Genomic DNA, 27,937 nt, shown 5'->3' with positions numbered 1-27,937 from the left:
CATCACCAGCCAGTGAACTGGAGGGAAAAAACTGGGTTTAAAATGCCATGAGAAGTGAGGGTCAGTGTCAGTCGTTGGGGATCCATATCTCGGTTGGAGTGACTGCCCATATTTTCAGCTGTCCCCACAGCCAGGATATCGCCGCTGTACATCAGTAAGGTTTTGTTCTGTTTTCTTTTATCCCTTTTATTTTCATAAACTGTTTGATTGCATTGTAATTGTATGTATATTTTTTATCTTTTATTCTGACAACTATTTTATGTATTGCACTGCACTATTGTGTATTAAATCTGAAATATTTATAAGTCTCTTCCTTGTAGTCTTACAGAACTTAATCTTCCGAAGGTGAGGAACGTTACCTGTATTTTATGTTCAATTTAGATAACCTGTGTTATAGGAACTGGTGTTAAGGGAACATAGAGACTTAGGCCCCTATTGCCTAGATAAGTATAGGTGGTGGTAGCATACTGTGGTATAAATTATTGGGGTGTTGGAAACTACGGGAGTAGTTTAGCATAATCCTGTCATCTAGAGTAGGTGGGCGTGGATTTATGAGGTAAATTAATAAACTTAGTAGTGTAGTTCACCCCTGTGACGTGACCTGAGATCGGTGATCGTCACAGCATCTATCAGACATTTATGGCATAACCGGCGGAAATACCATAAATGTCTAAGTTGGGAAAACCCCTATAAGGAACCTAATCGCTTAAAGGGGTTATCCTATTTTACACATTTATGGTAAATCCACGGGATATGCCGTAAATAGGGAGATGGCTGAGCACTGTTTATAATCGGCAATGAGGGTCACAGCCCCGTTTTCTTTATAGGTGATGGACATACTATGGAAATGCCATAAATGCTATGTGTAAAATGCAAATAAACTTATAACTAATGCTGCGGCTCCTTCATCCTGAGGATTAGTGGGGGTTCCGGCAGTCAGAGCACTTCAGATGGTGGGAGAACCCCTTTAGGGCAGGAATACACACGGCTTATACAGGGCAGATACGCTACGTCAAGCTGCGCAGCATATCCGTCCTGAACACCGCAGGGAATGCCATCCGAAAACCTGCCCCCCGTTTTTTCGGGCGTAAATTCTGCGGCGTAATTAAGCGCACATACTTACCCCCTCTCTCCTCTGACGTCTGCTCCGGCCTCCCTGGATGATGTTGCAGGCCATGTGACCGCTGCAGCCTGTGATTGGCCTGCTACGTCATCCAGGGAGGCCGGACTGGAGACGAAGCAGGGAACTCTGGGTAAGTATAACTTTATTATTTTTTATTCTTAAATGCGATTTTTGAGACGGAATCGCTGTGATTCCACCGCAAACATGGCAACACACACCACTCTGTTGCAGGTTCAAGCACCCCATTGAATTCAATGGGAAAACCCGCAACAGAAGAGCTGCGATTCCGCAGCATTAATTGACATGCTGCAGCTGAAGAAACCGCACCGCAGGTTTATGTGCGTTTTTTGGCTGCATTTTTCCGCAGAGTGGGGACAAGATTTGTTGAAATCCCACCCACACTGCTGCTAATATAATACGCTGCGGATTTTCCGCCATGAATCCATTGCGGAAAATCTGCAGTGTTTACGCTGTGTGTGTTCCTACCCTTAAGGTACAATGCAGGTCCTATCGAATTAATAATCTGGGACCCCCACCGATTGTGAGTACGGAGGGTTCTTCTTCACTGCACCCCTTCCCCCCGGCAGTGAGAAGGACATTAAATGGAGCAGCGGCGGCAATGTCTAGGAGACTGATGGAAACAGCTGAGATCTGTACCTGTTTGTTTCCATTATTTCCATAGACTTTAAATGGAGGTTCAGCGCGCATGCTCGACCACCGCCACATTATAGTCCTCCTCACTGCGGGGGGCGCCAGACACAACCCATGGAGGGAGGCCCATGGGTTTTTGCTGAAAAAAGCTTTTCTTTATTCTAATCCTGTACAATTTTTAAGGAACGCTGTTTTTTTTTTTTTTGGTTTAACACTTTATTGGTAAAAACGACAAACCGGAGAATATAAAAACTGTGATAACCATTTTTACAGGACTGGTTTAGAAAAGAATAGCAAAATTGCATCAGAAGTAATAAAAATTGGACCCCCAATTTTTAAAGGCCACAACCCCTTATTATAAAAGTTGATATCAGGCATGGCTGATTACAGAGGACAATAGATTCAAACGAACTGCGCAGCAATAGGCGCGCTTCAGGTTCATTCCCCTGTTTGACAGACCAACAGGCGAACTGTCACAGACCACAACGCACGAGCACACAAAGAGGCACAACATCTTACATCTACTTTTCCCAGTTCCCGTTCTATGCGAGCTATACGCTTACTATTAAATCTGGTCTTCATAAAAATGGCGGCCTCCTCCTCGGCACTAGACCTGCGCCAGAGACAAATTCCGGACAGGAAAGAGTTTAGCCCTACCCACCAACTGCCCATCCCAACTGCCCAACTGCCCAACTGCCCAACTGCCAACTGACGTCCTGGTGACGTCATATAAGCCTCCCCCAATCAGCTTCCACTTTTAGTTGTGCCGCTGTGACAGAACCGTCCGCTTTCTGACGGTTCAAAGTTTCTTCGTTTCGGTCCCGGCGTCATCATGTGAGTGTGTGAGGGGCTCAGTGGAGGGTGGGGGAGGTGTTACTTGAGGTGTAGAGGGTGACAGACACCCCACCTTACTTGACTCCACCCTTAACCCTATATTGCCTGGTCCATAGTTCTGTAACTTCCTTAGTTTCGCCATTTTATCTGTGTCTGTGAAGTATTTATTTGTTTATTATCTTTTATATTTATTGGGTGGAGAACTCCTGGTGAATGAGTGGCGTCCCGCGTCACTTTTCCTAACGACATATCGTATAAACGTGAAAATCTGGGTTAGATGGCGACTCTCTGCGCGTTACTATGTGACGGGAAACTTTACGCCACAGAACGGCTCATAGACGAACGTTACTTGGCACGTATTGTGTTTTTAGACACTTTTTGCGCTTTTTTGACCATTCTGAAGAGTCGTAAAACGCGTAAGAATCATGCGTTCAATGTAAAGGTTTTTTAGTTTTTTTTACTGGACTCTGCGTGATGGAATAGCGTCGTCTACTACACTATTCCATACCTGTGTACGATTCTCGCGGGCCATATGGTTACCCCGGCAACTGTACCCCTCCCAGCATGCGGTCGCAGCTCTCCGTGCACGACGTCCGATCGACTTTCTAATATACTTTACGTTTCAATTCCTTACCGTTTTCAAGATCTCTGCTTGTTGTCCATGAATCGAACTTTTTTCTTTACATCCAAAGGCTATAATCCTGCCCAGACCTAATGCTTCTTACAGCTGAGGGTTTGTTACAATTGTATCCAGTCTAGGCCATGATCTGCGAGCTACGCAGCCTGAATTCTCATTCTATCTGCACTGATACATTGTAACAATCTATCAGGACAGTAGAGCGATGTGTTTAGCTCAGAATAGTGTTTAGACTGGATAACACTGTAACGAATCCTCCGCTGTGAAAGTGTTCGGTCTGTACAGGCTTTTGGCCTGTAGATGTAATCAAGAATGTTCCTATACACTGACAGCAAGTGGAGATCTTGGAAATGGCAAGGAATTGTAACACAAAGTATTTTTCGGATTTTCACTTTTGTATTTTCCTCTCCACCTTCCAAAAGCTCTAAAAAAAAAAAAATAATTTTTCCGTCTAGATCGCCATACGCGGGCTTGTTTTTTGCGGGACAAGTTCGTAGTTTTTCATGGCACCGTTTACTGTACCGCATAATGTACTGGGAAGATGAAAAAATTATATGTGGGGTGAAATGGGCAAGAAACAGCAATTACACCATATTTTGGAGGGTTTTGTTTTTACGGCGTCCATCAGGAGGTAAAAACGACATATTCACCTTATTCTACAGGTTGATACGATTACGACGATACCAAATTTGTTTTACCACTTGCGGGGGGAGCTGTAGTGTTCACTGATACCATTTTGGGGTATATGCGACTATCACTTTTTATTTAATTTTTTTTTTAGCTCTAAGGTGACCAAAAAACAGCAATCTGTGTGGTTTTTTTTATATATTTTTTTTCTACGCCATTAATTTTTTTATTTTTTACTTTTAATAATTTATTTTCTTTGGAACATAAAAAAAACTTTATTGAACTGCTTTTTACTTTTTTTATTTTCCCCCCTAGGAGACTTGAAGCAGCGATCGTTGGATCGCTTGCATGATCTACTGTAATACTAATGTATGTCCGCGGTCCGTGCATTGCCCAGCGGCCTGGACCGCAATAAGATGGGACATGTGTTATTACGGCCGTGTTTTGCGGTCCAGCCTCCTAGAAAAGAGTGCACCCGGCCATGCGCGTGGCCAGCGATAAGCGGGCAGCCTGCGGGTGACACTCCGTGGCCGTCCGAGCCGAAAATCACGGTCGTGTGCACGAGGCCTTAACCTGCGATGGGGATGTTATCAGTCAGGGAAAAAATCCACCTGCTGGGAGTTGTAGTTTCCAATCAGCTGGTGTTGATCTATCTAACCATATTATAAATCACTACAGCGCACGTATATAGATGTGGGGGGGAGGGGGATTTATCTGCAGTTCGCATGTCTTCCTGCCAGATAAGGGGGCCCCATAATGACCCTTCATGGAAAAGACTTCTGCACTGTCCGTTCCTGTTTTCCTGCACGACATATTCCGCCCACTTCCCTAGTGCCGTCTTGATTAGTGATTATAATGGTGTGCGGGGATATCTGGAGGGGACGGCAGTTATCATATCGCTGAGAGCTGCGCCTAGAGATAACAAGACCCTGAGGAATTTCCATCAAACTTTTGTGCGGAAGTTTCACAGCGTTTACGCAAAATAAATTGACGTGCTGCAGATTGGGAATCCGCACGGCGGGTCAATTTCCACACCTTTTTTTTAATTTTTTTTTTTATTTTAGTATTTTTTATATATATATTTTTCCCTGCAGTGTGTGTGGCTGAGGTTTTATCACATTTCAGCCCCCTTTGCTGATCCCATAATACAATGCAGCATTTCCGTCCCGTGTGCAGGTAGAATTATTTGCTTCCGATCTCTGCCATCAGCGGCCTGTATATGTTTGGGCCGTTGTTGGTCGCGGCCTCGCTGTTCTGGAATAATCTGATGTCTGGGCTGCGTTCATTAAATGATGGGGGTGTATATGTGGATTTTTGTTTTTTGCCAATCCCAAAACGTCCGATGTCCAGTCCTGCAGTGAGTGCTGATGTTGGGGGGTTGGGGCGGGGGGCTTCAGAAGACTTCTCGCCTCGTTTGATTATTCACATACGTTCTGTCAGTGAATAGAAGCTTTTCCCTACCACTTGGTATCTGGGGGGGGGGGGGGGGGGGGCATAGTTCTCTGTGGTTATGTTGGTGCAGTTGGCTGCATGCGGTGCCCTGTAGAGTTCTCCTTTTAGTTTCTGAATAATCGGTGAGGCCTCTATTTGCGGTGGATTTGCCCCACCCTTGGTGTATATGTAATGACTGGATGATATCTAGGACTGTGTGATTGATTCACACTTCTGGCTTCAGTGCTAAGATTTTCTCTTTATTCGCTGCATTGTATACAGATATTTCGGTTTGGGGGGTGCGAAGCGACTTGTGGGTGACTTACACGTTCTTGTCTTGTATGATGGACAGCGGCAGTATTATAAATGGGGGAGGGGGTCCCGTCTGGTTTATGAAATCAGCAGATAAGACGATCTTGTGTTCAGTAACTGAATGCACGAGGCTGTAGATAAAGCGGTCAGCTGCCTCCTCACACGTGACCACGGAGGGCGACTGTCACAATGTAGAGGGCTCGTCACCAGCCGACACCACGTGTCATGTGAGGAGTAGCCGGGAAGTGTAACCCCCATCATTACCACTTATCCCTTGTATGGACCGAGAAAGAGGTTCGACATATTACATACCCAGCAGTGGACTCTATGATGGGAATTCATGTTAGGTCGTCATTGCTCCCACTTCAAAAAGGAGGTTCTGCAGCTGCTGAGGTGTGGGTTATAAGGGGTTAATGTACCTATTTGATCAATTAATATTGTCAGTCACAGCAGCCGAGTTCTTGTAATCTGTTCGGGTATGTTCACACAGGCTATTTTCAGCCGTTTTAGGGGCCGTGAACTTTCTGAAAAATCGGAAGCAGAACGCCTACAAACATCGGTCCATTGATTTTATTTTACACCTCATTTTCAAATAACGGCGCGTAAAAAGACGCCCCGTAAAAAAGTGCATGTCACTTCTTGAGCCTTTTTTTGGAGCGGTTTTTCATTGACTTGAAAGAAAAAAACGCTCCAAAAATGGCCGGAAAAAACGCAAGTTGCTCAAAAAACGGCTGAAAATCAGGAGCAATTTTCCCTTGAAAACCGCTCTATTTTCAGCCGCATTTTGTTAAGCGTGTGAACATGGCCTTACAGAACACATCAGTGATTTATAATCTTATAATTTCCAATACTTTTATCCCGTATATAACACCGCGTACAGTCGGTCCTGCGGCACAAGGTGTAGATTGCGGTAGATCCTTCGGTAATGCGGATAACCTGACCGATAATAAACTTGTGCACGAAAAGACTGATCTGCTCCACCAGTTGTAAACTTTCCATTTATCGCTACCTACATCCCAGAATATCCTTTGTTGTCACTGTGACTTTTGATCAGAGCGTTTCTGTAAAAGCCATAAATCTCATATGAAGCTGATGCGGATTCTCCGTAGATGACGTTTTACCAAATTTGACATGGAAGCTCTGCCTTTCTGCAAATCTGTCTGGACTCCTCTCCTGTGCTGGGATTTGTCTTGCAGCTTTTGTTGTGACACAGCAGAGAAGTTTCCTGTTTACAGTAGAGATACAGGGTGTATTCAATATTCCAGGTTGCAGCGTTTCCCTATGAACCTTGTGGAGTTTTGCCAGGGAAATTCCTTGCACCAAATCCTGCAACTCCTCTTGGCAGCGGTTCACAAATCAGATGTGCAGCATGCTGACCTCTAGTGGTGTGACATTGTATTGCATCTATCATATTTACAGGAAATCATGAGACTAAGCACCGGTGTTCTGAAAAATGATCACAAAACGTTATCATAATACACATAAAACCATCGCACAATGGATAATGTGACGTCACCATGAAATGCACTGGGTTTACACATGTTCATAGCGATACAAATCTGCATATTAACTCCTTAATGACCGGGCATGTTTGTACCTTAATGACCAAGCCAGATTTGTCAAATCTGGTATGTCTGACTTTATCAGAGAATAACTCTGTGAAAGTTTTGAATATCCAAGTAATTCTGACATTGTTTTTTCGTCACATGTTGTACTTTATTTTAGTGGTAAAAGTAGACTGATACGATTTGCGGAAATTAATTAAAAAATAGAGAAATTGAAGAAATTTTGTAAAAATTATCATTTTTCCCTATTTTTAACTGCAATATGTGACATATGTACACACATACTGTACAATTTTTTTAATTAAATATATATTTCCATCTCTTTACTCTATTTTGGCAGCACTTTTGAAAAAAATTTTTTTTTTTTGAGCAATTTGGAAGACTTACAAATTTAGTAATCATTTTATACATTTTGAAGTACATTTTGTTTTCCTGCACCAAGCCAGGTTTTCAGAGGCTCATAGGTGTCAGAATGGTGGAAACCCCCACAAGTGACACCATTTTGAAAACTACACCCCTTAAGGTATTTATTAAGGGGTGTTGTAAGTATTTTGACCCCACAGTTTTTTTGTAAGAATTCATGCAAAGCAGGCGTAAAAAAATATAATTTCACTTTTTTCATAAAAGTATCACTTTGAAGACCGATTTCTTTGTAAAGCGACCATGAGAATGAAGAAACACACCCCAAAATCTATCACCCTGTTTCTCCTGTTTTCAAAAATGCCCCCATTGTGACCCTAATGCATTGCTTGGACACACGACAGGGCCCGAAAGGGAGGGAGCACCCGGAGGCTTTCAGGACTCCTATTTTGCTTGAAAATGTTTTAGGCCCCACTGTACATTTGGAGAGGTTTTGAGCTACCAGAGCGATAGAATCTCCCCATAAATGACCCCATTTAGAAAACTAGACCCCTTAAGGTATTTATCTAGGGGTGTAGTGCGTACTTTGACCCCACAGTTTTTTGCTAAATTTAATGCATAGCAGGTGAAAAAAAAACAAAAAACACTTTTTTCATAAAAGTATCACTTTGAAGACCGATTTCTGTGTAAAGCGACCATGAGAATGAAGAAACACACCCCAAAATATATCACCCTGTTTCTCCTGTTTTCAAAAATGCCCCCATTGTGACCCTAATGCATTGCTTGGACACACGACAGGGCCCGAAAGGGAGGGAGCACCCGGAGGCTTTCAGGACTCATATTTTGCTTGAAAATGTTTTAGGCCCCACTGCACATTTGGAGAGGCTTTGAGCTGCCAGAACGATAGAAACTCCCCATAAACGACCCCATTTAGAAAACTAGACCCCATAAGGTATTTATTTAGGGGTATAGTAAGTATTTTGACCCCACAGTTTTTTGCTAAATTTAATGCATATCAGGTGAAAAAAATATATAATTTCACTTTTTTCATAAAAGTATTTGTTTGAAGACCGATTTCTTTGTAAAGCGAACATGAAAATTAAGAAACACACCCCAAAATCTATCACCCTCTTTCTCCTGTTTTCAAAAATACCCACATTGTGGCCCTAATGCGTTGTTTGGACACACGGCAGGGCCCCAAAGGAAGGGAGCACCCGGAGGCTTTCAGGACTCATATTTTGCTTGAAAATGTTTTAGGCCCCACTGTACATTTGGAGAAGCTTTGAGCTGCCAGAACGATAGAAACTGCCCATAAACGACCCCATTTCGAAAACTAGACCCCTTAAGGTATTTATCTAGGGGTATAGTAAGTATTTTGACCACACAGGTTTTTCGCTAAATATATTGGAATTAGTCTGTAAAAATTACAATTTACTTTTTTTCTGAAACAACATAGACATTTTTATTATTTACAAGGAATAACGAAGAAAATGCACCCCAACATTTGTAAAGCAATGTCTCCCGATTACGACAATACCCCATATGTGGTAATAAACTGCTGTTTGGACCCACAGCAGGGCTCAGAAGGGAAGGAGCGCCATTTGGATTTATGATTTTGCTGGAATGGTTTTCGGTGCCATGTCGCATTTGCAATGCACTGGAGGGACCAAAACAGTGGAAACCCCCCAAAAGTGACCCCATTTTGGAAAAACCTTCAAGGAATTTTTCTAGGGGTATAGTGAGCATTTACACCCCACGGGTCTTTTGCAGAGTTTATTAGAATTAGGGCGCGAAAATTAATAACATTTTTTCCACTAAAATGTTGCATTTTCTCATTTTCACAAGGGATAAAGAAGGAAAAAAACAACCATTTTTTATAAAGCAATTTCTCCCGAGTACGGAAATACCCCACATGTGGTCATACGTTTTTTCATTAGAAATGAATTAACCCTTTCAGGACTGATCCATTTTTTGCTTTCATATTTTAGATTTTCCCTCCCCGCTTTCCAAGAGCCATAACTTTTTTATTTTTCCATCAATAGAGCGGTGTGAGGGCTTATTTCTTGCGGGAGGAGCTGCAGTTCTTATTGGTACCATTTTTTGGTACATAAAAGTTATTCAAAAGTTGTATTACATTTTTTTTATAGAGTGAAGGTGACAAAATAAAAAACTGCGATTTTGCCGGTTTCAATTATAATTTTTTTTTAAGGTGTGCACTGTGCAAATTAAATAATGGTATATTGTAATAGTTCGGACTTTTACGGACGAAGCGATACCAATTTTGTTCATTTTTTGACATTACTTTAGAAGAAAAATGCGAAAAGCTGTTTTGTTTTTTTAACTTTAAAAAAAAAAATTCTCGCTACTAATAACTATAATTCTTCTACACATTTTATTAATCAATCCCCTTAGGGGACCTGATCCAGCGATCATTGGATCGCTGGTACAATATACTGCAATACTAATGTACTGCAGTAAATTGTTATTCTTACAGGCTTCTGTAACAGAGCGATCGCTGTTCCTGTCCGTTAGTACCGAGGGGGCCTGCTGTAATACACAGCCGACACCCGCAGCGTATGGAGCGGGCTCAGCTCTTGAGCCGGCTCCATACATCAACCGCTGCACCATGACCGGCAATTAAGTCATAGTGCGCAAAGGGGTTAGTGCACAGCGGATGGTTCAAAGTGAAAATTGCAATTTTCCACTGATATGCCATTTTAGTGCATAATATGTTGTGCCCAGTGTGTCCCACAGAAGACAAATACCTCATAAAACGTTAAGCGAGTTCTCTCGGGTATGGCGACACCGTATGTGTGGGCGCAAACTGCTGCTTGGGCACGCTGCAGGGCTCAGAAGGGAGGGACGCCATTTTGCTTTTGGAGCGCAGATTTTGCTTGGTAGTTTTCTGTTTTGGGTTTTGCTGGTATTTCAGTTTATGATGTGGGGGTATGTGTAATCTGTGCGGAGAACATCAGGGCATTATAAGAGGGTATAATAATGGGATAAATAAATAATAATTCATAGATGTGTGGCAGGTGTCGCACTGATAAATGGCGCCCGAGCTTATCCACTTTTGGAACACTCTGCACATTTTGCATCGCCATATTCTGAAAGCCAGAACAGTTTTATTTTTTCACGACCGGAGCCGTGTGAGGGCTTATTGGTTGCGGGACAATCTGTAGTTTTCATTGGTACCATTTTGGGGTACGTGCTGTTTTTTTTTTTTTATCACTTTTTGTTAATTTTTTTTTGCAATCCTGAGCAAAAAACAGGAATTCTGACACCGTTTTTTAGGTTTTCTTTTTGCGGCGCTCACCGTATGCTATAAATGACATTGTTACTTTATTCTGCGGGTTGGTACGATTACGGCGATACCAGATGTATATAGGTTTGGTCCTTTTTTTTAGCGTTTGCACAATAAAATGACTTATTTATAAACAAAAAAAATTTCTGTGTCACCATATTCTGAGAGCCATAATTTTTTTATTTTTTAGTCAAAAAAGCTGTGTAAGGGCTTGTTTTTTGCGGGACGGATAGAAGTTTTTATCGGTATTATTTTCGGGTATATGCGACTTTTTGATCACTTTTTATTCTTTATTTAGGGAGCGGTGGTGACCAAAAAAATTGTGATTCTGTCGTCGTTTTTTATTGATTTTTTTTGGGGTGTTCATCGTGCGGGGAAAATAACATTACAGTTTTATAGTTGGGGTCGTTACGAACGCGGTGATACCACATATGTGTACTTTTTTAACGTGTTCATTTTTTTTCTATAATAAAAGTCTTATTATAGGAAAAAAAGCATTTTGTGTTTATATAACTTATAACTTTTATTTTTACACTTTTTTTAAAACATTTGTATTACTTTTTTTTACTTTTTTTACTTGTCCCACTAGGGGACACTCAGACTTGCAGCTTTGATCGCTGCTAGAGTACATTACACTACACACGTAGTGTAATGTACTCTAACTGTCATTGTGACGTGACTGTCACACTGACAGGAAGCAGAGGAGGAACGGCCGGAGGCTGTTCCTCCGAGGCTTCCGTGCATGGCAACCCGGAGGTCATTATCTGACCTCCGATTGCCGTGACAAGCATCGGAAGCCCCCACGATCACTTCGTGGGGGCTGCCGATGTGCTTCAAACCACTTAAATGCGGCGACGGCAATCCGTCGCCGCACTTAAGGGGTTAACTGCCGAAAGCAGCGGCGATGGTCCGCTGTCCGGCAAGACTGATGTCTCAGCTGTCTAGGACAGCTGTCAGCGCGCGTCTGTCACTCTGTGTTTACACAGAGTGACAGTTTGAAATGCGGACGAAAATGCACGTCCTGGTGCGGGAACTAGCAGCCGACCATGACGTACATTTTCGTCCTTGGTCGTGAAAGGGTTAAAGTGGCAATAAAGTAGAGGTAAGCAAATAGACCAATTATGCAGGCAGATATATCATAGATGGGATATATATATATATTATGTGTGTGTGTGTAGATAGATTAGCTATTTCACAATATTGCGGTATATGAAACAAGTGCTTCAAAAGAGGTGCAACACGAAGTATATATAATGCAAAATGACATGCCTCAGTATATACCCGTGTGGATGACAAAACCGGGATGCCGCCAACCCCCATGCATTAGGCCTTATTTTAGACCAAGCAGTGGGGGAGGGCTCCTGTTGCAGCCAATTTCCTTACAGCAAGAGACAGGTCTGAACTGCGGTCTGTAAGGGCTTATTCAGACGAACGTATAATACATCCGTGCTACGCGCGTCACTTTCACGCTCCTCGCACGGACCTATGTAACTCAATGGGGCCGTTCAGACAGTACGTGATTTTCACGCAACGTGTGTCCGCTGCATAAAACTCACGACATGTCCGATGTTTGTGCGTTTCTCGCGCATCACGCACCCATTAAAGTCAATGGGTGCGTGAAAATCACGCGCAGCAGACGGAAGCACTTCCGTGTGATGCACGTAATTCGCGCAACGGCAGTGAAAATTCTGATTGAAAAGCACCACGTGCTACAGACAGTGTCATAATGATGGCGGCTGCGCGAAAATCACACAGCCGCGCGCCATATGGTGATGACACACAGACCTGTTAAGTACCTTTTGCGCGTGCAAAACGCACACGCTCGTGTGAATCCGGCCTACGAATGAGAGGAAAGTGCCGAATCTCCTGGAGCGCACAAAAATAATCTCTGTATATTTCTCACTATTTTGATTGCAAAAGTCGACTGGATCTAATCAAAGAAAAGGGAAGAGTTGCCGGGTTTCTAATTTTGTGTTTTTCTACATTTCGTGTACTATTATTATGGGTTCACACGACCTATTTTCAGACGTAATGGAGGCATTTTACGCCTCGAATTACGTCTGAAAAAACGGCTCCAATACGTCGACAAACATCTGCCCATTACTTGCAATGGGTCTTACGATGTTCTGTGCCGACGACATGTCATTTTACGCGTCGCTGTCAAAAGACGGAGCGTAAAATAACAGCCTCGTCAAAAGAAGTGCAGGACACTTCTTGGGACGTTTTTGGAGCCGTTTTCTCATAGACTCCAATGAAAACAGATCCAAAAACGCAGCAAAAAACATCTGAAAATCATGGGCTGTTTTCCCTTAAACGGCTCCGTATTTTGAGACGTTTTTGACTCTACGTGTGAACATAGCCTTAGTCTAATTTGGACCAGTAAGGCCAAATGCACACATTGCATATTCTCGTGCAGCAAATCCGCCGTGTAATACAATACAAGCAAAGTAAATGACATTTCAAGTAATCTCATCTACACGTTGCAGGTTTTTTCCGCGCATAAATTGACCTGCAGTGCGTATTTTAAAATCCGCAGCATGTCCATTTATCTTGCGTTTCCACCTGCGAATTGTATCTGACTCGTTTTAAAGAAAAGCAAACGCACCAAAATCTGCAGCAAAAAAACGCACCTAAAAATGCATCACAAAATGCAGGGTCAGTTCACATGTTGCGTAAATACTGTGTTTTTTCTGCAGCAAATACCGTAGCAGCAAAGTGGATGAGATGGAACAAATCTCCACACGCTGTGGAAATACGGAGCGGGAAATAAAACTCAGAAATTGACCTGCCGAGCGGAATTTTATTCCACCGCATGTCAATTGTATTTGTGTAAACGCTGCTTAATTGTTTCGGGTTTTCCCCATTTAATTCAATGGGGAAGTAAAACCCACTACAAATAGTTGTTGCTTTTTTTGCAGTGGGTTCGCAGCGATTCCGCGGCAAAAGACGCAACTTAGAAAAAAACCTAATAACCTGTGAAGTCTCTTCCACTCTACGGCGCGGCCTCCACAGGCTGTAGCGACGGTCACATGGGATGAAACATCATCCGGACAGCCTAAGTGCTGCAGTTTCCTGCAGCGGACACTCCGCTTTTTCACCCGGAATTCCCCGCGGTGCACATCTTGGATACGCTGCATGCTTTTACGCAGCGTATCTGCCCCGTGTGAACTCAGCCGTAGGTGTGTATTTTACCAGCTGACTTATTTGCATTTACCTGCCATCTTGATGCTGATTTTCTGCATCTGCACCAAATTCTACAACGTGTGCATGTAGCCTTAGGGCATGCCCAGACGTGGCGGAGTTCTTCCGCCACTGTCCGCATCAATGCCACACAGAATCTGCGTTGCAGATTCTGTTGCGGCTTTGCCTAAAATGGGCATTAAATTGGTGCGGACTGGCTGCTGCGTATTGAGGGGAAGAGGGCTTCCCTTCTCTCTATCAGTGCAGGATAGAGAGAAGGGACAGCCCTTTCCCTAGTAAAAGTAAAAGAAATTCATACTTACCGGCCGTTGTCTTGGTGACGCGCCCCTCTTTCGCCATCCAGCCCGACCTCCCTGGATGACGCGGCAGTCCATGTGACCGCTACAGCCTGTGATTGGCCTGTGATTGGCTGCAGCCGTCACTTAGACTGAAACGTCATCCTGGGAGGCCGGACTGGAGAAAGAAGCAGGGAGTTCTCGGTAAGTATGAACTTATATTTTTTTACAGGTTGCTGTATATTGGGATCGGTAGTCACTGTCCAGGGTGCAGAAACAGTTACTGCCGATCGCTTAACTCTTTCAGCACCCTGGACAGTGACTATTTACTGACGTCGCCTAGCAACGCTCCCGTAATTATGGGTGCACACACGTAGTCACCCGTAATTACGGGAGCCCCATTGACTTCCTCAGTCTGGCTGTAGACCTAGAAATACATAGGCCCAGCCAGAATGAAGAAATGTCATGTGAAAAAACCAACACGCTCTGCAGCACACATAACATCTACATGACATCTGCGGACTTCATTGCAGAATTTTGAATCTCTATTGAAGTCAATGGAGAAATTCCGCAATGAGTCCGCTACAAGTCCGCAACAACCATTGTATGCTGCGGACACCAAATTCCGCAGCCCCGGCCTATGCTCCGCAGCTGAATTGTCCACAACGTGTAAACTAGCACTACTAAAAAGCTGTGGAAGGCAATGGAGAAACGTGTACGCTGCGGACTGTCCGCAGCGGAATTCCAGAGCAATTCCGCTACGTGTGGTCATGCCCTTAGGGTTCGGTCACACACCGCAGATTTTGTTGCAGGAATTTCTGCAACGAAAAGTCGTTCCATTCATCTGAATGGAATTTACAGAAATGGATGCACCTGCTGCCGATACAACATTTAGATGAATGGGAGTGATTTTTGTTGCAGAAATTTCTGCAAAAAATCTGCCGCGTGTGACTGCAGCCTTACCGGTTGTGAATCCCCCCTGCAGTAGAGTTCTCAAAGCAGGCGCCTGGGGTGGGTAACGTCTGCACTGTGATCCCTGTATTCAAAATTGCGTCAATGAGTATCCAGAGCAGAGTTGTTAGAAAGGAGGACACTACACACACAATGGGCACGAAGTAATAATTCCTTACCCCCTACAGTCACTTCAGGGTAACTGATCCGTCAGCAGCTTCTTCCTCTGGCGATCGCAGCTGATCATCCGGGTCAAACATCAATGTTTCTTTCCTGCAGTTCTGGAGGTCTCGTGCCATCTTCTAGGAATCCTGTGCTAGGTCATAGTGATAGAGCGGCATTGCAAGGCCGTGTTCACACATGGCGGGTTGGGTTCATATTCTGCGCTGAAAATATGCAACAGAGGACAGTACAATATATGTGAACGTGTCTCTGTTTTAGGGGAAGTTTATTTTTTTTATATTTTATTTTTTTTAAAGTTTTTTTTTTAGTGTACACGTGAACAATGTAAAGCATTTCAATAGGTTTCTCCTGTGCTGGGTCGGGAGTACTGGAACGTGTGGTTGGTTCTGGCCAGCAGGTTTGTATTCGTCTGCTGGTCACTAGAGGGCAGTGTTGTGTCACTGGTTCTCGGTAGTAGATCACATAACATGGAAACAGCGTGACCAATCACAAGCTGCGGCTCCGCTCACATCTGCATCGTGGTTTTCATTCATACTGCAAACCACGACACTCTGCCAGATTTGTTGTACAATGTGCACCGCCGGCACCCGACAGACCCTGGTGACTTTTTTTTCTTCTTTGATGGGAAGAATAGCGCTGCATGTAACACCACTCTGACCCTTGTCAATATGAGTTGATTTCATGACTAAAATTTAAGTCTAAACTGGAAAATAACACAATAGATGAAAGGTTTATATTTCAGTCTTGGATATCAATCCTCCAATTCAGTCTTTCAATCTACAGAACCGGGTACAGATAATCAGGCCTAAAGAAGAACCCAGGAGCCAGGTCTGCACTGCGTCCAGGGAAGTGTAAGCTCCTCTTGGTGTGCCCCTCTCCTGTCTTGTAGTAAATTTTGGTGCGTGCCCCACACCCTTCTCTATCAGTAGGCACACAGGTTTTCTCCAAACCTACGCCTGCCATATCCTTCTGTGCAAGAAGTGAGTCTGACTCGCATGTACGTCACTGAACCTACCAGCAGAGGGCAGTGTCAGAGCCTGGAGGTCTTAGGGCCTGTTCACATCAGCGTTGAGCTTCCGTTTTGGCTTTCCATTCATCTGTTCAGTCAGAGAAACAGACAATCTATGGTTAACGTTTGAAAGAAAGATACCATTGAAATCAACGGTAATGCAAACGTAAGGGCCTGTTAACATCACCGTTCGCTTTCCGTTCCGGGGTTCCGTCTGAGGTTTCGGTGATGTGAACAGGCCCTAAACCTTACTTTCCGTTTGTCTGTTTCTTTGACAAAACAGATGAACGGGAAGCCCCAACGCTGATGTGAACAGGCCGGCTCTGTGCACGCGGTAGATTTTTAATGTGGAATTGGCGGAGAATCCGCAGCAGAACTTCGAGGCTTAAGTCGCTGATTTCTCCTGCAGTTTTGCCTTGTTTCTGCACACAGATCAGCCCCAAAAGATCAGCAACCCAACGCTGTTTCCGAGACCACTTCTTGACAAGGTTTCGATGTCACTACTCCTGTACATCTGAATTTCAGGTTTTCGTCCCCAAATTATATTTTTCAATAACGCACGCCATAAAAGTACGAGAACAGACGCAAGCTCCCGGTTCCGGAGGAGACGTGGCTGCGCGTGCGCTCACTCGTCATGAAATCCTATGGAGGATATAGGAACAGCCGCGTGCACTCCATTTTCTATTCTGTTGTTTCTGCCATTCGTCAGTGATCTCCGTTCATGGCAGGCGACGCTTGTAGATAAAGTTCATGTGCACTGCTCATCAAGTGATCGCGTCATCTGTTCTGAAGTATCTGGAACAATTTAATATTGGCAGGTGACGGGGTAGAGCAAAGGGGGGACATAACCAGGACACCTGTTATTTTCTGGGTTGTCATAACTGGTGCCGGTCACCTCTAGCGCTGCTGACATCTTCTACATAAGGGCTTGGACTAGCTTCTAGGTTGTTGGCTGCCCCTTCCCCCAACCCGCTCGGGCGATCAGTGTCCTTCTTTTTTTTTTTTTTTTTTTTGCATTAATCGCATCCACGCTCCTTGTAGTCTTGTCTAGATCCTGTAGATTGTAAGCTGAGGTGACAAGGTCTCTCTTACCTCATCTTGTGATCTGTGAGTGGAGCTGCGTCACGTTTTCAGGAGCTGATCCCATCCAAAGAAAGCAGGACAACTTGCCCGCCACGTTTGAAGTTGTAAGGGTATGTTCACACGACCTATTTTCAGACGTAATGGAGGCGTTTTACGCCTCGAATTACGCCGGAAAAGACGGCTCCAATACGTCGGCAAACATCTGCCCATTACTTGCAATGAGTCTTACGATGTTCTGTTCCCACGAGCTGTCATTTTACGCGTCGCTGTCAAAATACGGCGCGTAAAATGATGGCTCGTCAAAAGAAGTGCAGGACACTTCTTGGGACGTTTTTGGATCTGTTTTCTCAGACTCTATTGAAAACCGCTCCAGAAACGGCCATGAAAAACGCGAGTTGCTCAAAAAAACGTCTGAAAATCAGGAGCGGTTTTTCCTTGAAAATAGCTCCATATTTTCAGACGTATTTTGTTAATCGTGTGAACATACCCTAAGACTTACAAACCTAATGGGGCAGATTTATTATTGTCTCTGCGCTTCGGTCCTGGCGTCTTGTGCGTTTGTTTTTTTGGCTCATATATTGTTGGCCAAATTTACTAATGCACGTGCCAGAAAGAACATAGATTTGTGAGATGCACGCCGCGTCAGGTCACATACTTAGAATATGGCCGTGGATTTGCTAAGTGGTGAAATGCGTCGGGCTTAACACTTGCAATCGACGGTTTTGTGGTGCAAAATACTAAACAATAGGTGGTGTAAACAAGGAAACGGAGTCTAACACGTGCACGCGGTCTGATAGATTTTGTGCATCGTTGAAGAAATTGGCGCATCTTCAGCCTAGCACCTCCCAGCTTTAGACTATCTTTAAGCCATTATTAATACATCTGCCCCCCTGACTAGGTTTTGACCAGGTTGCATTTGAATCGCCGCAGCTTTTCCTGACTCTGGACTTGGATATATCCAGATACAGGTACTTGTAATGAGAATTAATCAATCTGCAGATGTTTTATCCTAATCCCTTGTAATTTGGGGTATCCAAGTAGGGGGTGCTGCTTACTTGTCGACTTCTCTAAACGTACCTATACACAGTCAATGGAAGTCGGCGGGACCAGCTGACTAATGTGTATGAGGGTCTCCCGACTGTCCCCTGACGGCAGATGTAGAGGAATCCAATATGCCCGATCCTTTGTTCCCGCAGGAGATAAGCGGCTCCTGGAGGGGTCTGGCAGCGGCTGATACCCCTCCCCTTGTTGCAATAAATGTGCACGCTCAGCCGACAGCTATCTAAAGTGTATGGACACAATTAGTGTGGTGTATAATAGGGGGGGGGGGTCTCACGATCATTCACCCCTCATTTCTGAGCACATTTCTCTTTATAAACTGCTAAGAATGGATGACCGGACATGAAGCTGACATTGCCCAGTGATGTTTTACATTCTGCAGGGAATGAATGGCCGCCTTGTCTCACCATCTGTAGATTTCTAGATTTGGCTGATTTCATTAAAGACTTGACCTAAAAGATTTGAGATTTCCGACTTATGAGCAAATCATAACGTGACCCGATGTCTGATCAGCCATCGCCGTTCACCTTGTTAAAGGGGCGTGTCCTTAGTCCGGCACTGATTGGACATTGTGTAAGGAGGAATAACAGAGGAACGCAGCTCTTAGAAAATACTTGTATTCCCCTCTGAAGCATCTTTTCTTAAACAGACAGGGAAGCTGACCTTCTTTTAAAGGCTTTGTACTCCTTTTGAATAAAAATGTCTATCAGTGAGATTGGTGCAACTTTCTAATTACTTTTTATTAAAAATAATTGTAACACTTTCAGGTACAGCTGCTTTGTATCCTGTGTATATAGAACATCTGTATCTAGCGCGGAGTCCCGAATCCGTCAGGTCAGGGGGACTGACGGGTTCAGTGACGGCGGGTCCTGTGTGTTTCTGACCCTCGGGATCAAGCTGTTACCGATCACATCTAAGTTCATAACTTATTTGTGATCGATTTTACAGGTGACGCTGACACTGAACACGTCACTCCTGCTGACCTGCCGTATTGTGGTCTCAATATTAGATCGGTGGGGGTCGGTCCAACTCTCGACACCCCCCCCCCTCCCCCCCATCACCTGTTTAAAGGGCTCTCTTTAGTGCTTTAAATGGTGTCTTTCTCGTTCGTACTTTGCACGCACCTTTACGTTTGTAGCATTCACTTGAATAGGACCGTGGCTCAATGCCTTCCAGAGCTGCTACAAATGTAACGGCACGTGCAAGGTACGAACTAGAAGGAAACGGTGCTCGTACGAGTGCTGCGACCCCCTCCGATTGATCGGCAGTGGTGCCGAGAGTCAGACCTCTACAGATCTAATATTGATGGTTCATCCCAAGGCCCAGATAACCCCTTCTATATTTTTCAGGAAATAACGTTGAGATTGAACATGTCCTATTTCAGGCCGTAATTACAGCACGGACAGGCCCATAGTATACTGTGCAATTGAATGTGATCTATTGTTCCCTGTTATCTGTCAGAGATTTGATAAGCTGACTGTAGTGTTCTTCATTGGGATTAGTGACAGAAGGTCCATAAACCCCCCCTCCCCTCCCCCTACAACATTACTTTCGGTCACATATCTATTATAAATCTGTCTCTTAGGTTTTGCGGCCTTATTTCCACTCTGTTCAGATATTCCCCAGCCTCGTATGAAACCCTGAAAATAAAGAATGTAAAAGATAAATCTTAAATACATATATCCTATTGGCCATAATTCATTCATTACTAATCTATATGGTGGCAATGCTGGGATAATGAGATCCTATAAGGCGACCGGGCGCTGCTTAGGTTGTCACCTGTTGGATGAGGATGTTGGGTTTAGTTTTCTATCCGGTGCCAGGCCCGCTATTCCCTTCCCTCCGGGTGTGGTGCAGACTTGGCATAGTACAGTAGCCACGCGCGGCTTCCATTGTATATGTACAGGGCTGGGTTCACACTATACTATACTGGGCTGGGCACGGCGGAGGTGGGAAATACAGACGTGTCATCCCAGATTATGTGAATATCTCTACTAGATGATGGGAGAAAGCGAGAACCTGGCATTGCCATACACCGGGTTTCTATGGGGTCAAACTGGCTACAGAAATATTATGGATGAATGTGAATGCTTTGGAATTGCTTTTCATTGTCGGACTTTCATCTCGAGCGGTTGTCTATATTCCGCCACCATCTGACCGATACTCCGATAATACTAACCCAGTATAGCGCATGAAGCTGCCCGCCTAACAGCCAATGGAATTGCCAATAGGGTAGAGTATATATTGTATTACATGCCGTACAGCAGAGCTGAGCGGGTTCACGTGATGTCCCTCAGAATCTGGGGAAGGGTCGGGCTTCAAACTTCCCTTGCCTATGTTGGTGCTTTATTTGGGAGGATTAGTAAGTATTCCCTAAGACCAAATCGAGTTCTCAGTGACGATCTGTGCTGATGAGTGTACATAATGTTCCAGCGAGCTGTTATTACGTGCTGCCCGCCGAAGATGAATGTAAAATTGTTTGGAATATTTAAATGACCGATCATCAATTTTACTGTATGTAAAAAAAAAAAAAAAATGTCTGCCTCCCTTCTGTGTAGAAGCCGTTGCCTTTCTGATCTTCTTCCTCTTATTTTTTAATTTTCTGGTTCTTTCAGGTCGTCTTCTGCAGCGCCCGGCAATGCTTCCAGCAGTAACCAGCGCCTCCAGCAGACACAAGCTCAGGTCAAAGAGGTGAGCGTCCCGTTCCTGCACTAACCTCCGTCCTGCGATGTAGATACCGGGCATGTGGGCAGCCACTGGAGACCCAATTTAGTTTGAGCTCAGCGATGCCCGCTGCCGTCATCTCCATCCTAATTTACTCACAAACGTATGGTGGCAGTAGAAAGGGACCCGGCAGGGAGGCTGACACACGGGGTTAATGTGCCTGACGTCCGCTATAGAACAATATCATTTCAGTCGGATGATTGCTGTGTCAAGAGGGCAGTGGCCTCGTCACGCTGCGAGTACCTCCGCCGCAGTGTTCACAGACCTAGTTCTGTACAAATGCTTTATTTATCCTGCATCAGCCAAAGCAAAGGTCTGTCAGATCATTCACGCACGGAATTGGTTTCCGGCGAACATCTATATTTGGCCGTCTTTTGTCCAATTTCTATGCGCTGATATCTGTATTCTTATTTTTTGTGATCAATCAGTTGGAAGGCGTCCACTCTTATCTTAATATAAACTTGTGTCCTGTAGCTCCAGATTACTCTCCTTGTCTTGAAACCAATTACGTGACCCCCCCCCAAGCCGAGCTTCTGCTCATCATATTGAGTTGAGGGCCAGAGATTTGGAAGAATGTTTTCTCCCATTCGTAATTTTGGAGATGACTTTGCAGGGAGTATTGTATTCTGGGATTTTTATTTATAAACCAGGTTCAGGTTTTGCATTTGTACCAATTGAGGCAAGAAAATTCAACTCTTGGTGGCAGAAAGCTGCGAAGCGCGTGTTTTTTTTATTTTTATTTTTTTTTCTTCTAGTAACTTTTTAGTACTATTCTACAAGGCCTAGGTTCATGTTGTTAATATTCTAGTCGCAAGAGAGACCTCCAAGTGAATGCAGTAGGGGCTTGTACAGTTATATATGGAGGGCATACATGGGGCAAACGTTGAATCTCCACTTTTTTGCCATCATGTTTAAGTCAAAATCCTGATTAAATTTCTCATATCTTTACATTATTCGACGCTTGATACAGAACTCCACGTCTCCGGCATAGACATATTTAAGTGGTTATGTTCTGTCCACCTTGAGCCACCACTAGGGGAGCGTACTGCATACTGTTTATACATTGACCTCAATAATAAAACAAAATGAAGTAAGCTCCCCCTAGTGGTGGCTGCAGGCAGACAAAATGTGATCTTTCAAGGGTGGACATTCAACTCCAATCCCCTCCAGACCTAAAAATAAAAAATATATTGCACAAGACCATCCTCACCCCATGTGCTTAAATTGCTCATGGGCCAAACACCAGCTCTTCTCACTGTGTACACAATACAATGGGCAGGATAGATGGACCTATTGGTCTTTTCCTGCAGTCAGATGCTGTGTAAGACCTTGTGGTCCCCTTGAAATGGCTGCTAAGGTAAAGAAAGTTTTAGAAATGATACTTGATGCAGGTTTTGTCCTGTGCCGTGTGTTATGGGCATACCGGTTGGACCCTATATATCGGCCGCAACTAAACAGTCCAATGTTGTACTGACCGGAACGCCTAAGCTTGCTTTCGGCCATGTTATACTTATTTACACAAATATTCTCAACACCCATTTTGGTTGTAAATATCCTCCTTTATTATTTTTTTTTTTTTTCTCCCTTGAATTGTTAGGTGGTTGATATTATGAGAATCAATGTGGACAAAGTCCTGGAGAGAGACCGGAAACTTTCTGAATTGAATGACCGTGTAGTTGCTCTGCAGGCTGGGGCTTCGCAGATCGAGACCAACGCGGCCAAGCGGAAGAGGAAATATTGGTGGAAGAACTGCAAGGTAACGGTCGGGAAAGTCGACCGGTCGCTGGCGGATCCTATAACGCAGAGCTGTAGTGTAATGGGGGGGGGGGGGGTGCCTGCGCACACATGTATGTATAGGGACTCGTTTCCCACGGGTCTTTTTCTAGTATTCAGTAGACTTGAAGGTTATTCACACGAACCACTTCATCGGCTGTGACAGACGTTTTTTAACGACACGGCTGCATTACAATAAATTTTCTTCTATGGGGCTATTCACGGACCGTGTCAACGACCCATGAAAAAATAGGACCTGTCGTTTTCACGGATCCCTCAATAGACAAGTCTGAGGAATCTGTGAAATCTGGTCCTGCACGGCTGCAAATCAACCGTGAAAAAGTCAGTTTTTCACGCCAAATTTGATACCGGTTCATGTGACTAAGCCCTTACACCGGTGATTGGTATCAGAACCGCTCTGTTTTATGTCTTCTTTATAATGTCCTTCACACTCTGCGGCTGCTCTGTCGGTGGGATGAGGCATCTGCAGGTGATTACTCATATTATTGGGGCTGCAAGAACACGGGAGCTCATCTAGGACGCTGATCAGGACGCTCTGCTGGTTCATTAGAAGCAGACACTGGGCTGGGGACAGTTTTTCTAAAATAAATATTTTAAGTATTAGATCTGCAGACAAGGAGCAGGTCATAGATGTCCCCCCATAATAACTGTGCTTCTCTCTACAGATGTGGGCGATATTAATTGCAGTCATTGTGATCATCATCATCATTATCATTGGTGAGTACACAACTTGCACAGCAGGATGACTGTTACGATTGCTGCGGCTACTTACCTTCGTCTAATGTTCATGGTATTTTTTTTTTTCTATTTTTAGTACTTTAGACCTTGACATTGTATATGAATCTTTCTACAGGGGCCATACGTGTCTGTTAGCTAGGGGAAGCTGCTGCCAGCCATACATATTCCCTGCGGAGAAAACGTCGTATTACATGCCGGCCATTCAAGTAAATGGCTGACCATGTAATGTATAGTCAGGTCCGCCAGAGTGAGAGCTGCTCTTGGCTGGTTAGCGGGACTCTGTTCCGGCTTATGGAGGGGGGTCCAAGTGGCCAAATATGGCACATAGAAAGGGATCGTCATGATGAGACGACTGCTAATAAATCCGAACTCATCCAATTTCAGATAATTATTAACGTTTAACTATTTTGAATATAAAGTGAACCATGAAATCAAACCGCAATATATGCAGAACATGGGCATAAGATATGACATTGGTGTGGGCTCTCTACTCTTGCTAATAGATTAGGGTCTCAAATTAGGATTCCCCCTCCTCCCATTACTCCCTGATTCTCTCTGGAAAAGGGGCTTTTTTTTAAATTTATTTTTTTAAAGCCGTATCTGTGACCATTTCAGCTCTGCTACAACTGTGCGAATTAAGATTATTAATAATACTGTCCTTCATTTCTTGCAGTGTGGAGCGTCTCCTGATGTCTGGTAGATGTCGGCCTACGTGGTGTCGCCGTTCACCACATCCAATCTGCTGTAACCAAGAGCTCATATTCGGATTTCCAAGTTTTTTATTAGTTTAGAGTTGTTGTTTTTTTTTGAGATTTTTGTGCCTTTACTGAAATATTGTACACTCCGTGTTTTAACCGCTATTGATTGAGCACATTTGCACGGTCTTAACACAACTTATTCAGGTCTACCCCTTGTCAGCACGCTGGTAATTGTGTATATATCGGTTTTCTTTATAATGCCATGAACGTCGTGTGTCTTATAGCAAGTCCTTCCTGGATTCTTCAGTCAAATATTTAAACCAGGTAAATTGAAATGTAGGTATAAGCAAATTGCCAGGTTTCTTAAGAGGACCCCTCTGCTCTCCTATCATATGTTTTAGAAAACATATGACTTTCCCATGAAATAATGCTGGAGCTTTTTCTCTTAGAACTCTGCATTGCGCCATTCCTCTGTTGTTCCTCCTGGAAATGTATAAATTGATAACTGGGTGTTGCCATTCCTCTTGTCAATAGTGTGTGTCGCTACACTGTCTGTGAGCACTGATTGGACTGGCAGTGGGCAGGGACACTATAAAACAGCTGTCAGGAGAGGCGGACGGTTCTGTTCCAGACATCTGTCCTCAGTTGCCATAAACCACTACAACCTCTGTGGTTCTCCAGCTGTTGTGAAACTACAACTCCCAGCATGTCCTGACAGCTGCAGGCTGGGAGTTGTAGTTTTACAGCAACGTGAGAGCAACAGGTTGTAGAACGGTTGTATTCTGCCCAGTTCCACTAAGATGTCTATTCCAGCATGAAGAAACCTTCATCACTCTGCTTGCTTTCATGCTTTGGCAACCCATCTCTATTGGGTTTGGTAATTGCAGGGGCTTCTTTCCAAGGTTGCATGTTTTTTCAAGTTTGTTCCAAGTAAAGGCAAAGAGTAGTTACTGGCGACCTATTGGATGATGCTGCTTTACCAGGAGCGGATGTAATACTGGATGACCGGCCATGCTCCCTCTGAGGAGATGCACAATCCCAAAGCCCACTTTTTAGTTAAAGGGTAACAAAACGTTTGACAAACTTCTGACATGTCATAGTGACATGTCAGAAGTTTTGATTGGTGGGGGTCAGAGCACAGAGACCCCCACCAATCTCTAGAACGAAGCAGCAGAAGTGCTGGTGTGAGTGTTCAGCTTCTTTGTGTCCGGCTTTTTCCGGAAATAAATGTATTGGCGTACGGATTCATTAGAAAGTCTGAGCCCGTACTCCGATACATCGGCTTTCCCGAAAATAACGAACAGACACGAAGCGGCTAAGCTATTACACAAGCGCTACAGCTGCTTTGTTCTAGAGATTGGTGGGGGTCTCAGTGCTCGGTCCACCCACCAATCAGAACTTATGACATGTCAGAAGTTTGGCAAACATTTAGCTACACTTTAAGGTTTTATACCGGCTGACGAAGTGTGGGCTTTTTTAAGGATTCTGGTTAATTTAAGTTAATTTTGTATCCGGAGAATCTGGCCACGCTAAGGGTATGTGCACACGACCTATTTTCAGACGTAATTCAGGTGTTTTACTCCTCGAATTACGCCTGCAATGGGTCTTACGATGTTCTGTGCAGACGAGCTGTCATTTTACGCGTCGCTGTCAAAATACGGCACGTAAAATGACGGCTCGTCAGAAGAAGTGCAGGACACTTCTTGGGACATTTTTGGAGCTGGTTTTTCTCATAGACTCCAATGAAAACCGCTCCAAAAAACGCCGCGAAAAACACGAGTTTCTCAAAAAAACTTCTGAAAATCAGGAGCTGTTTTCCCTTGAAAACAGCTCCATATTTTCAGACGTATTTTGTTAATCGTGTGGACATACCCTCATTGCCAAAGAAACAAACTAGAGACACAGACAAACCATTTATGTAGAAGAGTGATGTGCAATATAGGAACCTTATAGACTAAGCCATTGTAAACCTACCAGCCTTCCTATCCTCCCCACCACCAGAAACTTCAGGGAAAAATCCAATGCTGTGCCTTTTTTTTTTTTTTTTCCTTGTCCTGTGCTATTTTGTGCTCCTCACGCCCCCTAGTGCAGGGGTCAGGAACCTTCGGCTCTCCATCTGTTGCAAAACTACAACTCCCAGCATGCCTTGATAACCAAAGGCTTTATCATTCCAGCCAAAGACTGTTGGGCATGCTGGGCATTGTAGTTTTACAACAGCTGGAGTGCCGAAGGTTGCTGACCCCTGCGGGGTCTAGTGCCTTGCCAGTATTGCCTGATGAGTTCATGTCGTAACATAAATTGTGCATGGCCTCCAAGGTTTACTCACTGTATCACTCGGGGTCACCGCATAACTCACTCAGAAACCTAATGGCCTGTTGGGGCAAATGATATAAGGGCTTTTGCCAATATAATGCCAATGTTACATCCTGACCGCTGCAGAGGTCTGCAGGAAAGGTGCCTTTTGATAAAGGATGGTGAACGGCTTGCGTTACCCGTCTCATCACAAAGGGTTCCACAAACGCAGATTATATAGTGTTTAGAGCACAGTGAAAGTCTGTTATAAGCCATACAGTCTTGGGCTAGACCTCAACTGACTCGTATGTGATGTGATCACCTCGAGGTTCTGTGCCGCCATCTGTAGCTGAACATCATGAGCCTCACCCAGCCATTATGGGATGCAGCAATGGCGAATGCCACTTTCCAGTGTTTTGTAAATGGTATACTCTAACCTTAGCTTATAGAGAGCTATATATATATCTCGTGTGCCAATAGCGCCTTGCCATCCTGATGAATGCGTATAGACCATATGATCCATTTTCTGTTATTTCTGCCTTTCACTGAATACCATCATAAATGCATTATTTAGCAGGAATGGGGCCTTTACCAATGTGCCTGTATTTGCGTCCATGTCAGCGTGCCACCTGATGACTCGGAGAATCAGAAATAACTTCGGGCGTTTTCAGTTTTTGCATTTAGTACGTTTTTTTCTAATACGCAAGCTTTAGTGAAGTGTGGACATAGCCTTAATCCTGGTTGCGCCCCCTGCTGGCTTGGTTGGGGAACATGGCTGTTCTCTTCCCTGAGGTCTGCAGTAAGGTGGCGCAACCAGGGTTTTAGGACACTACTCATTTGGCACCAACAACTCAAGTCTCTTGAAAAAGGTTGCCAGTCTGGTGCCGCCTTCCTATGATGCCACTTTGAAGGTGGTTGATCACAGCCTTACAATAAAAAAAAAACCTTGCTGGAATATTTTTTACGAATGTTCTGTATTTGTATGAATGCAGGTCTGGACTGATGGCTAATTTTTAATCTGGTAGATGTACAATTGTTGTGATTTAACACTACTGCATTGTAATAAAGTCGTTTTCTGCAGGTTCA

The 27,937-nt window shown here is 44.0% G+C and overlaps 1 protein-coding gene across 2 annotated transcripts; it reads left to right on the top strand.

Annotated features, from left to right (window-relative positions):
- The first annotated feature begins 23 nt into the window (after positions 1-23).
- LOC142661820 (vesicle-associated membrane protein 3-like) lies at positions 24-27,937 on the top strand. 2 transcript variants are annotated; one of them, XM_075839417.1, is made up of 5 exons: positions 24-154; positions 21,221-21,296; positions 22,927-23,085; positions 23,789-23,840; positions 24,535-27,937. In XM_075839417.1, exons 1-5 carry the CDS (start codon positions 48-50, stop codon positions 24,549-24,551), a joined length of 411 nt encoding a protein of 136 aa, XP_075695532.1. In that variant the 5' UTR covers positions 24-47; the 3' UTR covers positions 24,552-27,937. The 2 variants fall into 2 exon arrangements, with proteins under 2 accessions (XP_075695532.1, XP_075695534.1); XM_075839419.1 differs by lacking the exon at positions 24-154 and adding an exon at positions 2,590-2,608.

Source organism: Rhinoderma darwinii, chromosome 10, assembly GCF_050947455.1.
Source record: "Rhinoderma darwinii isolate aRhiDar2 chromosome 10, aRhiDar2.hap1, whole genome shotgun sequence".
Taxonomy (NCBI): Eukaryota; Metazoa; Chordata; class Amphibia; order Anura; family Rhinodermatidae; genus Rhinoderma; species Rhinoderma darwinii.
This window is presented reverse-complemented; position numbering and strand designations above follow the sequence as displayed.

Bases quoted from the DNA above. Each gene is read 5' to 3' on its own strand.
- LOC142661820 (XM_075839417.1), top strand. From the start codon at position 48: ATGAGAAGTGAGGGTCAGTGTCAGTCGTTGGGGATCCATATCTCGGTT. The intron at 155-21,220 runs GTAAGGTTTTGT...TGGTTCTTTCAG, and splicing joins GATATCGCCGCTGTACATCA to GTCGTCTTCTGCAGCGCCCG. The intron at 21,297-22,926 runs GTGAGCGTCCCG...TTGAATTGTTAG, and splicing joins CACAAGCTCAGGTCAAAGAG to GTGGTTGATATTATGAGAAT.